At 48.6% G+C, this 13,557-nt stretch overlaps 2 protein-coding genes across 3 annotated transcripts; both read left to right on the top strand.

Annotated features, from left to right (window-relative positions):
- Positions 1-916: 916 nt before the first annotated feature.
- Positions 917-2,790, top strand: Ramp2 (receptor activity modifying protein 2). Its single transcript, XM_052196786.1, has 4 exons — positions 917-1,131; positions 1,620-1,685; positions 2,125-2,227; positions 2,336-2,790. The coding sequence occupies exons 1-4, from the start codon at positions 1,011-1,013 to the stop codon at positions 2,589-2,591; spliced, it is 546 nt and encodes a 181-aa protein (XP_052052746.1). The 5' UTR covers positions 917-1,010; the 3' UTR covers positions 2,592-2,790.
- Positions 2,791-7,691: 4,901 nt separating this feature from the next.
- Vps25 (vacuolar protein sorting 25 homolog) lies at positions 7,692-13,423 on the top strand. 2 transcript variants are annotated; one of them, XM_052196420.1, is made up of 6 exons: positions 7,692-7,792; positions 8,017-8,162; positions 8,911-8,964; positions 9,738-9,826; positions 10,592-10,667; positions 12,801-13,423. In XM_052196420.1, the coding sequence occupies exons 1-6, from the start codon at positions 7,740-7,742 to the stop codon at positions 12,911-12,913; spliced, it is 531 nt and encodes a 176-aa protein (XP_052052380.1). In that variant the 5' UTR covers positions 7,692-7,739; the 3' UTR covers positions 12,914-13,423. The 2 variants fall into 2 exon arrangements, with proteins under 2 accessions (XP_052052380.1, XP_052052381.1); XM_052196421.1 differs by lacking the exon at positions 12,801-13,423 and adding an exon at positions 12,660-12,794.
- The last annotated feature ends 134 nt before the right edge of the window (positions 13,424-13,557 follow it).

Below are 13,557 nucleotides of genomic sequence, written 5' to 3'. Positions count from 1 at the left end.
CGAGAGACCGGTGGTAACCGCAGACTCCAAGGCTCTATAGTCAAGAAGTGGGAAGATAGAGTTAGGAACAGAGCTTCTCCGTTGAGTCCTGGGGGGCTCCCCTTGAACTTTAGTTGCTTACCCCCTCCCCTATAAAACTGCTGATGGTGAGAATATGTTTGCTTGCCTTGGGGCTGGGGTTCCACCCAAAGCAGCAACAGCAATCACCACCACCGCGATAACGCACCTCAAATACTAAGAGGCACACATTTAGTATGTCTCGGAAAAACCAAAAAAAAAAAGGTCGTTCTAGTATCTCCCTTCGCGCTTGCAACCTGGGTGGTCATTTTCCTGGAAATGTAGTCATCTTACTTTTTGCACTCCATTATCAGGTTTGTGGGTGAAGGACCCAGAATTTACATTGAAGGGGGCTTATTTAGACTTTACCGCTTCTCTATCCTGCTTCTCAGACCTCCTCCCTTTCCCAGTAGGGCCAGCCCCCTCTCCTATCCGGATTTTGGCAGACATCAGTGGGTGTTCCCTGGGAAAAGAAAGTGGGCCGGGCGTAGCTCTTGACGCCGCTTCCCCCAAAACTCCCCTGCCTCAGATACCCTGGCATCGGAAGCCTTTGGAACTCCCAACCGCCTTCTTCTTCCCCAGGTCTGGGACACCAGCTGGTCCCCCACGCCTCTGGTGCGAGAAGGCGGGAGCTACCGGAATCCCTCGGTTGATGCTGGGAGATTTGAGCTAGTCCGGGGCGGGAAGAGTGGATATCGGTACCGGGGTACAGGGGGAGCTGTCCAGCCCTGCAGCCCGAGCTGGAAGCGAGAGTGGGCCAGGGCACTCCAGGCCGAGCGAGGCGCGGCTGCAGCAGTGACTCCCCCTGCAGCCCGCCCCCCACGTGGCCGCCGCCGTGCCAGCCCCTCCGAGGAAGCGGCGCGGCTTCCTGCGGCTCGGGCCGGGGATATAGGCGCCCCCGCCCGGGCCAGCTCAGCTCCGCCGCCCCTCCTCGCCATCTCGCCCAAGGCGTAATGGCTCCGCTCCGGGTAGAGCGCGCCCCGGGTGGATCTCCGCTCGGTGTGGTCCGCGCCCAGCGGTCGGCAGCGTTGCGCCTCCCTCTGCTGTTGCTGCTGCTGTTGCTGCTGCTGGGCGGTGAGCTCAGCGTCCGGCCCGGGTGGGAGATGCGGGAGGTCCGGGAGGGGAAGGGGCTTGGGCCATCGAGGCCAGCGCGGGACCACCCTGAGAGTACCAATCGACGTGCGGAGCAGCTCTGACCTGCAGATGGATCCTGAACACATCTCTGAGTTGGGGCGGCCGGCTACTTCCCACTTAAGCTGCTTCCTACTTAAGGGAAGTTGGGGTGCCTGCCCGAACCAGACGGAGAGGTCTTAGGAGGCTCAGGACTGACAAAGAGGGAAAGGGCTTTGGACCAGGGTGTGACTGGGATGCAGCTGGTACCAGCCGCTCCCTTTCCTCAATAGCATAATCCCACGGGGGCGGTGGGGAGATTATTCATTTTTATGTTCCAAAGCAGTGCTGACTTTCCAGGGCCTTGGTCACTACCCATAAACAGGCACCGCTGTTCAGAGCTCTCCCCTTGTCATCCCACCCTTCCCGTTCATGTTAATTTCTTTCTACAGCTGTCTCAACCACTCCGGAGTCCCTGAATCAATCTCATCCCACTGAGGACAGCCTTGAGTCAAAAGGTGAGTGCCTAGGTCTATGGGAGAACGACCTAGTGGGAAGGATAAACGCAGCACAGGGAGGAATCCTTTCACAAGACAACCCTAGGACCAACTGATGCCTGCTAACCTCTCTGGTGTCTCTGGGGGTTCCTATGGTCTCTCTCCCTATCACAGTCTAGTGTCACCCCGCAGTTGGGTAGGAAGGGCAAGACTAGGTGTGTGTGGTTATGCTTTCGGGGCTAGGAAAGGAAATACTACGCACAAGGTTGCCATTACAGGATTCCTGAGCCACAGAGTCCTGAGAGAGAAGGCTCCTCTCAGTCACAAGTGTCCGGCTGGGGAACTTTTCAGAGGGATTCCCTTCTCTGAAGGCAGAGGACTGTACTTTGGAAATACCTGGATAGGAAGGCTTGGAGGGAGGGCCAGGGGTGTGGTCATTGTGGAATCTCTGTCCCCACAGGGAAGATGGAAGACTACGAAACAAATGTCCTACCTTGCTGGTATTATTACAAGACTTCCATGGACTCTGTCAAGGACTGGTGCAACTGGACTTTGATTAGCAGGTAGGGGCAGTGCTGAAGCTGAAGGGGTTGGACCTGTTGCTTGTGGGCGGGACATCCTTCTCGCTGTACCCACCCCTTCCCTCACTCAGATCCCCTACGGCTCCCCAGGTATTACAGCAACCTGCAGTACTGCTTGGAGTACGAGGCAGACAAGTTCGGGCTGGGCTTCCCAAACCCTTTGGCAGAAAGCATCATCCTCGAGGCTCACCTGATACACTTTGCCAACTGCTCCGTGGTGCAGCCCACCTTCTCGGATCCCCCAGAGGATGTGCTCCTGGCCATGATCATAGCCCCCATCTGCCTCATCCCATTCCTCGTCACTCTTGTGGTGTGGAGGAGTAAAGACAGTGATGCCCAGGCCTAGGGTCCATTTCTCAGTAGCCATCTTTTCCCTTCCCCCCCCCACCCTACCTCCCCGCTGGAACCAGGAGTCTCTCCTTCCCTCCCTACCCACCTGTTCTCATCCTTCCCACAGACCTTTGGATTGGTGGAAATGGCAGCAAAGGGGATTCATGGCACAATGTCTGTAGTCTTTTAAATAAAATATGTTTTTGTACAATGTTCCCTTCCTAGTGGGGCCCGTGTTGATGATAGTCCTACAGAGGGCATCATTACTGGCCAACAGAGCTTAAACAATCTAGACTGCAGCCGGGCGGTGGTGGCGCACGCCTGTAATCCCAGCACTCTGGGAGGCAGAGGCAGGTGGATTTCTGAGTTCAAGGCCAGCCTGGTCTACAGAGTGAGTTCCAGGACAGCCAGGACTACACAGAGAAACCCTGTCTCGACAAAAACCAAATCCAAAAAAAAAAAAAAAAGAATCTAGACGGCCCTGCCTCCGTTCAGTTCACCTGCCCTTCGCCTCTGCATGAAGGCCATGTTCCTATACTCTTTCCTCCCAGGGAGGGGCCTTTCCTGCAGCTCCAAACCCAGCTCCAGGAAATGAGCAGGAAGAGACTCCCTTCCGGTTTGAACAGCAGCTGGGGGCCTGTGGTTGGGAAGGTGTGGGAGGAGGGGCAAGAAACCTCTATAGTAACCCCTGCAAGGAAAAAAGGCTACCCAGGAGCCCAGGTTTGCCCTTTCTTCATGCCTCAGTTTACTCTAGAGCCAGAAAGAAGAAATCTGATTACCAACAGGAATTTGTCCATAAGAACCTTAGGTTCGAGGCCCAAGGCAATGGGGGAGAGGGCTTCCTTTACAGGATTCCACTGTTCCCCCTCTATGTTCTTGGCCTTCATCCCACATTGTCTAAGAGATCCATCGTGGCCATACACTGCCCCCTGGTGTCCACTAACACCAACAAGACAATGTATAAAATCTGGAAGACTCCCAAACAATGGACCCAGGGGTTCAGAAATGTTATCTCTGTCACAACCTAGTTCTTAGCCAGGCCCTTCTATAAGCTTCTTGAGAAATATGGATACAATACTCTATTAACACACCTACTTCTCTGCAACCCACCATTTCTGTGTATGATCAGGGTTTCCCAGACAGGGAAGACCAGTTTTCCTCACAGGGGGTCTCCCATATCCAATCCTTCCTGGGCTACACTTGACAGGTCCCCCCAAACAGAGGCAAAGCAATTCCGCTTTCCGTGAAAATACCTGATTATCTCCTGCAGCACTCTTAGCCTCCTTGGAGGCTTCTGTTCTCCCTGCTGAAATATCTGTTTCCCAAAATACGTGCCTGCCTGTCTGTTTCCTGGCACGTGCTTATCTGTTTTGTAGATATATGCCTGAGTTTCTTGGAACCTTCCTATTTGTTGTCAAAGATATACTCCTCTCAGGCCACGGCTGTCACCAAAGGACTTTTCTTTTGTTTTTTGAGACAAGGTTTCTCTGTGTAGCTCTGGCTGTCCTGGAACTCAGAGATCTGCCTGTGTCTGCCTCACGAGAATTGGGATTACATTCATGTGCCACCACCAACCAGTAACCTAAGGATGGATGGATATATATGTGTATATGTATGTGTGTGTGTGTGTGTGTATATGTGTATATGTATATGTGTGTGTATATATATATATATATATATATATGTGTGTGTGTGTGTATATATATATATATATATATATATATATTCAAGATTCACATGGTTTCCCTGGATGTTCCAGAACTCACTCTGTAGACCAGGCTGGCCCCAAATTCAGAGATCCACCTGCCTCCCAGTGCTGGGATTAAAAGTGAGCATTACCACTGCCCAGCAACCTTAGCATATTTTAAATTTTCAACTGAGATAAATATTTGCTCTATTTCCATGAATGCATATGTGTCTTTATTCTTTTACTAATATGTACCAGGGACCTGCTGGTGTAAAATACTGTGTACAGAATAGTGTTGGAAAAGGCAGGTTAGAACAATTCTGGTTTCTACCCACAATGGCTTTCATCCCCTGAGACACTTAACATATACATATAAATAAGGGGGCTGGAGAGATGGCTCAGCGGTTAATAGCACTGACTGCTCTTCCACAGATCCTGAGTTCAAATCCCAGCAACCACATGGTGGCTCACAACCATCTGTAATGGGATCTTATGCCCTCTTCTGGTGTGTCTGAAGACAGCTACAGTGCACTCACATACATAAAATAAATAAAATCTCTTAAAAACAAATAAATAAGAAGCCAGAAACAGGGGTTGGGGATTTAGCTCAGTGGTAGAGCCCTGTGGCTCTACTTGCCTAGCAAGCGAAAGGCCCTGGGCTTGGTCCTCAGCTCTGGAAAAAAACAAAAGACAAAATAAGAAGCCAGAACAGACGATGGCAGTCCCCTGGTCACCTATTACTTCCCACCAGTCTCTAACATCTAATAGTCCACTCTGCAATGGACTCGTTAATGAATTACCTCTTGATAAAGTTAGATTCCTCGGGATCTGAGCACCCGCTGGAGCCCGAGCCTTCAACATATAAAAACCTTCAGAGAGACGTTTCATATCTAAACCATACATGTAATCATAAGAGGGTGGCTGCACTTGGTCCGTGGCAAGGCCTTAGGTGGAAAGTATTCCCCTGAGTGTGAATCGGGAAGTCATTGTAAGACTCCAGAAGTAAAGTCTAGCTTTGTGGCTCACACCTTTGACCCTAGCACTTAGGGGACAGAGGTAGGTGGGTCTCCGAGTTTGAGGCCACCTTTATCTATGTAGCAAGTTCCAGGCCAGTCAGGTTTACATAGTGAGATCCTGTCTCAAACAACAACAACCAAGGTATCCAGGAATGAGAAAATCATTAGCCAAGCTGATGAGGGGGGAGGTAAAAACTAATTATAAGCAGGAGTTATGATTAAAATCAATGAAGGGAATCTATAGGATCATCCGTCGTGAGGGGGTAAAGGAGAGGTGTTAGAGATAAGTCAGACTCTGACCTTCAGAACTAACACAAGGGGAAAAAAATGTAGGAGCTGAAAACAATAGCTCAGTGGTTAAGATCAGTCACCGCTCTTGCAAAGGACCACCAAAGTTCTGTTCCAAGTATCTATGTCAGGCAACTCACAGTCACCTGTAACCCCAACTCCAGAGAATACCCTTCTCATATACATATATATACACACACAAACATACATACAAATTAATACCTTCTTTATATACATATATATACACACACAAACATACATACAAATTAATACCTTCTTTAAAAAGAAAGAAAGGATGTTACCAGGTGTGGTAGTGCACACCTCTAAACTCTGCAATCAAGAGGTGGAGGCAGGAGGATCATCATCATTGGCTACAAAGAGAATTCCAGATGAGTTTGGGATACATGAGACCCTGTCTCAAGTTTAAAAAGGAAGAATGAAGAAGAAAAGAAAGAGTTGTATGACAGGAGGTTACAATGAGACGAGTTATTATGCCCCATAGAGAAAAGGTGAACATGGAAATATCATTTGGGGCCGGGTGGTGGTGGCACACGCCTGTAATCCCAGCACTCTGGGAGGCAGAGACAGGCGGACTTCTGAGTTCCAGGCCAGCCTGGTCTACAGAGTGAGTTCCAGAACAGCCAGAGCTATACAGAGAAACCCTGCCTCGAGAAAACCAAATCCAAAAAACCAAAAAACCAAAAAAAAAAAAAAACAAAAACAAACAAACAAACAAAAAAACAACCAGGACTGGAGAGATGGCTCATCTGTTAAGACAACTGACTGCTCTTCCAGAGGCCCTGAGTTCAATTCCCAGCAACCACATGGTGGCTCACAACCATTTGTAATGGAATTCAATGCCCTCTTCTGGGGTGTCTGTAGATAGCATACAGTGTATGCATAAAATAAATAAATAAATCTTTAAAAAAAAAAAACCAGACCATGGACATGGCACACATATGTAATCTCAGTTTTCAGAAGGTTGAGGCAGTAGATTAAAGGTTGAGCTCTGGGATTAAAGGCATGCTCAGCTAACATTACTCTTACAAAGTCTTATTAAGGAAGAACAGTTTTGAGTTCAAAAGGAAAAGGGAAAAAAAAAGGAAAAGGAAGAAAAATGGTGAGGAGCTTTGGAGCTATGAATTAAACATCGTGACAGAGAGATTACGGGATTCTCATAATCATTCTGCAGAGAACAGACAGATAGACACAGGCAGACTATCTTGAATGATGATAACAGGGAATCAATGAAAACAGCCCAGCGTCCCCTCGATCTTTAAAGGTGTGCATTTCCTAGCAGCTCAAGGTCAGCCTTCTTTTCAATAAACCTTTTGTTTAGCGCTCTCATCCCTCAAATGGGTTCATATTGCATGTCAGGTCAGAAGACTCCCAAACTTGTATTTCTAGATCCAACAAGCCTCCCCTGAGAGTCCAGTAGTGAGATTAGTCAGCGAGCCTGGGACTCAGTAAACATGTTCTGGTCTTCAGCAATTTTCCACAGCTCAGCAGTGAAAGTACTGTTGGGAGAATGGAAACAGTAATTCTGGTTTGGGAACTGACTGGTAGTTTAGGCAGGCAAAGGGACAGATCTGACTAGTGTCGGCTGGGTATGAGTCAGATGAAACCCAAGGCATTCCAAGTCTGGGGTCTAGAAAGGTGAGGTTGTGGGAAGAAGTTAAGAGCTAAATGATAGTTTTGATTCTTTGAAAAAAAAAAAAGCAAAAAATTTTGATTCTTTGAAAATCGCGTATAGTGATACAAACCACACAATACGCTCCCATGGACCTACAGGAAATGTAAGAGTTGAAGTGAATTCAACCTGGGTGGGAATACAGGAGATTTCGGAATCATGAGTTTAAATTGATTGGTAATCGACACCAAGGTAAAGAAGCCTCCAGATGTGGATTCTAACTTGCACTCGGCTGACCGCACAGTTTGTAGAAGTCACTACTTTTTCCTCTGTTTAAACAAGAAGTCTCCAGAGCTCTTTCTGCGCTTCTTGTTGAAGTTTTTCTTTAGACAGCAGCAGATTGACAGGTGACAAGGACCGCTCCCATCTCACCGCGCGCCTCCCGAGAGGAGTCCGGAACCTTTCTGCTGTGCTGTCGGCCCGGACATGCTGAGGCGGAAACCGGAAGCCCCCTGTCGGTTCCGGGTTTTCTGGGCTACTACGATGGCGATGAGTTTCGAGTGGCCGTGGCAGTACCGCTTCCCGCCCTTCTTTACGTGAGGCTCAGACCCTGAGAAGCCCAGTGTAGCTTCCTCCCGTCCCCGGGGCCCAGGGCTCAGCCCTGATGATTCACTTGGGGTTCCAGGGGAGAAAGGAGCCCCCGGCCGCCCTCTGTCCAGTCAGCCCCTCACTTTCTCCCCTAATGTGCTGCTGCTGGGCTGGTGCTGCTTCTGCCCTCTTACACTCGTTAATTCTGTGTCCCGCTCCCTTCACCCGGCAGGTTACAGCCGAACGTGGACACCCGGCAGAAGCAGCTGGCCGCCTGGTGCTCTCTGGTTCTGTCCTTCTGCCGCCTGCACAAACAGTCCAGCATGACGGTAATGGAAGCCCAGGAGAGCCCGCTCTTCAACAACGTCAAGCTACAGCGTATCCTCCCTCAGGCTCTTCCATAGCCCACACACACGCACTCCCACACTTTTCTACATGCCCAGACTGCATCTCCCCGCCTCTCTTTACCCACAGTAGGCAGGCTTCTATTCAAACTGGACTTGGGAAACAGCTAAAATACATGGCAGACAGTCATTTTATATGCACTTCTGCAGGCAGTGCAAGCTCCCCTTACCCTAGTTAGTGAGTACTGGGGTCTTTGAATCCCAAGCTTTACAAACTTTAAAACTATTTGAATCTCCTCTCTTTGAAGCTCAAATCCCAAACCATCTTGAATAATTTTCTGTTCTTGCTCCACCTCTCCCAGGAAGTGAGGGTCATTTATTTTTGCTGCCTGATTCATAGGTAAAATTTGTGGAGAAAAGGGCAGAGAATGAAGGAAAGAGTAACACCCTTTATTTTCTAAAACTCTTGCCTTTTTTTTAAAGAACTGATCGCTATAGCCCAGCCCGTCCTTTTACTGGTGATTCTCCTGTGTCCTTCTTATGAAAGTTGGTATTACAGGCCTCTGTACCACACTTTGCTAGTTCTTCCTTCTCACTGGAAGCTTCTTTTTACCTCCCTTTCTAAAGTATTGAGGAAATGAAAATTTATATCCTCTTCAAAAATTGCATGTGTGTATTACAGAGAAAGGAGGGGCTAGGTGATTCTTCCTCATGGGCCTAACTCCAAAAATTTTTTATTTAACCCATTTCACATGTAGGCCATCCCCTTAACCTTAAACCAGGGAAACTTCCCGTGGAATCGATTCAGATTGTATTAGAAGAACTGAGGAAGAAAGGTGGGTTCTGTTCTTCAAATACCTGGGGTTTTTTGTTTTGTTTTTTTAAGATTTATTTATTTGATGTATATGAGTACACCATTGCTCTCTTCAGACACACCAGAAGAGGGCATCAGACCCCATTACAGATGGTTGTGAGCCATCATGTGGTTGCTGGGAATTGAACTCAAGACCTCTGGAAGAGCAGTTAGTGCTCTTAACCGCTGAGCCATCTCTCTTGCCCCCCTGTTTTGTTTTGTTTTGTTTTATTTTTGTTAACACTGTTTTTTAAATGTACAGTGGTATTTGCCTTCTTATGTCTGTGTGAAGGTGTCAGATCCCCTGGAACTAGAGTTACAGACAGTTGTAAGCTGCCATGTGAGTGCTGGGAATTGAAGCTGGGTCCTTTGGAAAAATAGTCAGTGTTCTTAACCATTGAGCCATCTATCCACCCCACCCCTTCCTTTTCTTCTTCTTACTTGGGGTTTTGTCCTGAGGGCACAGCAGGGCAACTCTTTTCCTTTTAGTGACTTTTTTTTGTCTCCGCCCCCCAGCTTGAAGCTTTAAATATTCTGAGATGGCCTAGTTCTTCCCCCCCCTCCATTAGTATACAGAATTAAAATCCCTCTCTGGCCTCAGACTAAGGAGAACAGGATGCCTTATAAATAAGAATAGTAAAATAAATATTGTATCTCTTGTTCTGGAAGCAGAGTCTGGTCCGCTCTGTCCAGTGTTGGTATTTGCCTCTGTGCCTCTTTTAGAGCATGATGCCTTCACAAGTATCTGTCTTACAGGGAACCTCGAGTGGCTGGATAAGAGTAAGTCCAGCTTCCTGATCCTGTGGCGGAGGCCAGAAGAATGGGGGAAACTCATTTACCAATGGGTGAGGCCACCCTGCTAAGCACTAGGCAATGACCCATGGCAAAGAATTGTTGCCTGTGCCCAACAGATAGCTGGCGTCCTTAGATGCAAACCTGGCAGAGTGGGGAGTGGGCGAGAGAGGAAGCATGGGCCTCGCTGGCCACTGTCCTTGAGTGATGCAATGTTTCTCCTGCACAGAATCTCTCTTTCTTTGACTGTAGGAGGCCAGAGGCTACGTGAGGCCATGTTTGGAGAATGCAGCACTGGGAACCATGAGTGCTATTGTTGGCTGGAGCCTCTGGCCACAGGAGATAAATGGGGAAAGGAAGGGAGAGAAAAAAAAACCTGGGTTCCCTCTCCCACTGTGCGTTCATGGTGTTGTCTACATGAATGAGACCTTCTGAACCAGTGTGGGTGTGACGACAGAATACTCTGTCCCTCAAATTCCTACTTACCACCAACTCCAAACATTCCCAAGAGAGGAGGGGGGAAGGAAGCACCAGCAGCCTAAATATAACAAATGCACAACACCCATTCCTGAACAGAAAATAGCCAGAAGGAGAGGTCACTTCTGAGACACGTGAAAGACTGTGGTTTAGTGGTTTCAGATGTGTGTACACACATACAAATATAGCACCTGTGGGGTTTACAGGCTTAGGACACTGCAGAGGTGACAGTTCTCATTTGGGTGTAGGTACCATTCCTGGAGAAAAAGAGGGTAGAGCTGAAGTTCACCCTCCCAGGAGACTCTCAGTCCTTGCTCAGCCCGCATTATTTGTGCCCTCAGGTTTCCAGGAGTGGCCAGAATAACTCTGTGTTTACCCTGTATGAACTGACCAGTGGGGAGGACACGGAGGATGAAGGTAAGGCCTTTGTCTTCTTCCACTTCTTGCATCAGAATCCTCTTTTCTGCAGCGGTTTTTTTTTTTGTTTGTTTGTTTGTTTCTTTCTTTCTTTCTTTTTGGTTTTTTGGATTTGGTTTTTTCGAGACAGGGTTTCTCTGTATAGCCCTGGCTGTCCTGGAACTCACTCTGTAGACCAGGCTGGCCTACAACTCAGAAATCCACCTGCCTCTGCCTCCCAAGTGTTGGGATTACAGGCGTGCGCCACCACCGCCTGGCCAGTGTTTTTTTTTTTTTTTTTTTTTTTGGTTTGTTTTGGTTTGGTTTTTTGAGACATGGTTTCTCTGTGTAGCCCTGGCTGTCCTGGAACTCACTCTGTAGACCAGGTTGGCCTCGAACTCAGAAATCCTCCTGCCTCTGCCTCCCAAGTGCTGGGATTACAGGCGTGTGTCACCATCGCCCAGCCAGTGTTTTGTTTTTTAAAGACAGGATTTCTCTGTGTTACCCTGGTTGTCTAAAACTTTCTGTGTAGACCAGGCAGTCCTTGAACTAAGAGATCTGCCTGCCTCTGCCTCCCAGGTTCTGAGATGAAAGACATGTGCCATCAACTCCCAACCAGTATTAGTTTAATGCATCTTCAGACTAACCATTTCTGTCTCTGAATCGTTCCATAATGCAAAAGTTCTAAGGTTTTTTTTTTTAATTAAGATTTATTGTGTGTGTGTGTGTGTGTGTGTGTGTGTGTGAGTGTTTACTTGGATGTTTGTATATGCACCACACAATCCCTGGTGCCCATAGGGGCCAGAAGGGGTCATTGGGTGGGTCCCTTAGAACTATCATGAGCTGTCATGTAGGTGCTGAGAACCGAACCCTTTACCTCCATAAGAGTCGTGAGTATTCTTAACCACTGAGCCATTTCTCCAGCCCAGTGCAAAACTTTTAAACTCTCATCTAAACATTTCATACCACTTGAATTCACAAACAGAACAACTCTTTGTTGGTGTGGATGTCTGTGTATTTTATAAGATTTTTCAGGGAAATGTTCAGAATCGTTGCTGTAGAAGCCAGCTGAGGAACCAGCGTGGGGGATTAAGCTTGGAATCTCATTCCTTGCTGACTCAAGCTCTTTCACTGTTCCTTCTTATAGAGAGCTCAAGATTTGTGGGTGTCAGCTGCAGGTATTGGGCCAACACCCCCAGCCCCACCCCCAACCCATTTAAAACCTTTGGGTTTGTGCCAGGCAAGGATTTGTATGGTCTTTGATTTTCGAGTAGAGTAAACACCTTCTTAGCTCTTTTTTTCTATGACTCTTTATTCTGATCCCCAGGATCACCAAAGGTTTCAGTCTTTGCCAGGGTAAGGGGGGTGGGGGTTTCTGCCAGGCTGTGACTGCTCCAGTACTTTATACCTCTTGGCTGTCTCCCCTCCCCTGCAGGCCTCTGCTTGCTCTTCCCACTAGCAAGCACCGCATGAGTTCAGCATTGCAGCCTGGCCCGGCCCACCACTCAGCCTGTGCAAAGCTGGAGGCTTCCCCAGAATGCTCACTTCCTGACCCGAGCTGGGCTCCCTCAGGGGGTGAGGTGAGCAAGCCTGTCAAGGCTTGTCTGCTGCCTCTCACATCTCCAAGAGTATCATCCCATATCAGTGGTCTAGATACTCTGCTGGCCTTTGGCGCCCTTACAGTTCGGAAAGGACAGGTGTTAGCTCTGAACTTCAGCAGTCTCCTGACTTAGGGGCTACCGACTACACTTGTATGTATTAAGGCAGATCCTCCTGGTTTGTACAGATATGTTTGGATAGGGTCCCTGTCCAGTGCATGGGCACTGGCTTAGGTCTGATTATCAGGGTTACTTTGTGGTCCTAAAGGCAAAAGGTATCCCTGGTACATCAGATATTTGATGGGAACAAAGGGAAAGAGGGCTCAGAGGGCAGGTCCTTCAGAATTGAGAAGGGTGAGATGAGCCCGATTCATTTCATGCTGACACAGGCTGCCTTCTGTTCCCTACTCCCCAGGAATGCCCAGGAAGTGTGAGGTACAGCTGCAGCTGTGCAGACAGCATACAAATGGAGGATCCTGGCTTTGGAAGGTCTCAGGTTCTAGTTCAACCACCTTGAGAACTGAGTATCCCTGACTGACCATCTCTTCCTATCTAGAGTTCCACGGGCTGGATGAGGCGACCCTGCTGCGCGCTCTGCAGGCCCTGCAGCAAGAGCACAAGGCTGAGATTATCACTGTCAGCGATGGCCGAGGAGTCAAGTTCTTCTAGCAGAGACCTGTCTCCTTTACTTCTTACCTCCCACTTTTCCAGGGCTTTCAAAAGGAGACAGACCTAGTGTCCCCACAGACGGGATCTGTCACTCCACCAGACTCAAAGGGCTCAAGTCCTGAAAGCTAGACTTAGGGATGTTTCCCATGCAACCCACCATTTTTGTCCCTGGGATAGGGTAAGCCCACAGTGCCACGGAGAAAGGATGTTTCTTGCCCTACCTCCTTTCCCATCCTATCCTGTCCCTGTGCCAGGGTCTATAAACCTGACACTTTACATGTGTTCTCACACATAAGTACACACCCGCCTACATGCGCCTGCACTAGTTCTCTCCTCCCACTCCTTTAGCTGCTGTTGCCTCCTCCTCAGGCTGGTGCTGGATCCTCCCTAGGGATGGGGAAGCCCTGGCTGCAGGCAGCCTTCCAGGCAGTGTAAGATAGGAAGCCCCAGAAGGGCCGACGGGAGAGGCGGGCCCACTCTGATTTATGATATTAAAATCTCTACTCCCACTGTCTGCCTCTTACTACTGCTGAACTGGAACAAGGGAAGGCGGTGCGGAGTTCCACCTGACTGAGTCCCAGCCAAGGGAAGAGAAGAATCCTTTGGCCTTTGTACAGAAGGGCCTGGGGGGCTCCAGTGAGCCT

Source organism: Apodemus sylvaticus, chromosome 10, assembly GCF_947179515.1.
Source record: "Apodemus sylvaticus chromosome 10, mApoSyl1.1, whole genome shotgun sequence".
Classification (NCBI taxonomy): Eukaryota; Metazoa; Chordata; class Mammalia; order Rodentia; family Muridae; genus Apodemus; species Apodemus sylvaticus.
Note: the sequence above shows the minus strand (reverse complement) of the source record. Positions and strands in the feature narration are given on the sequence as shown.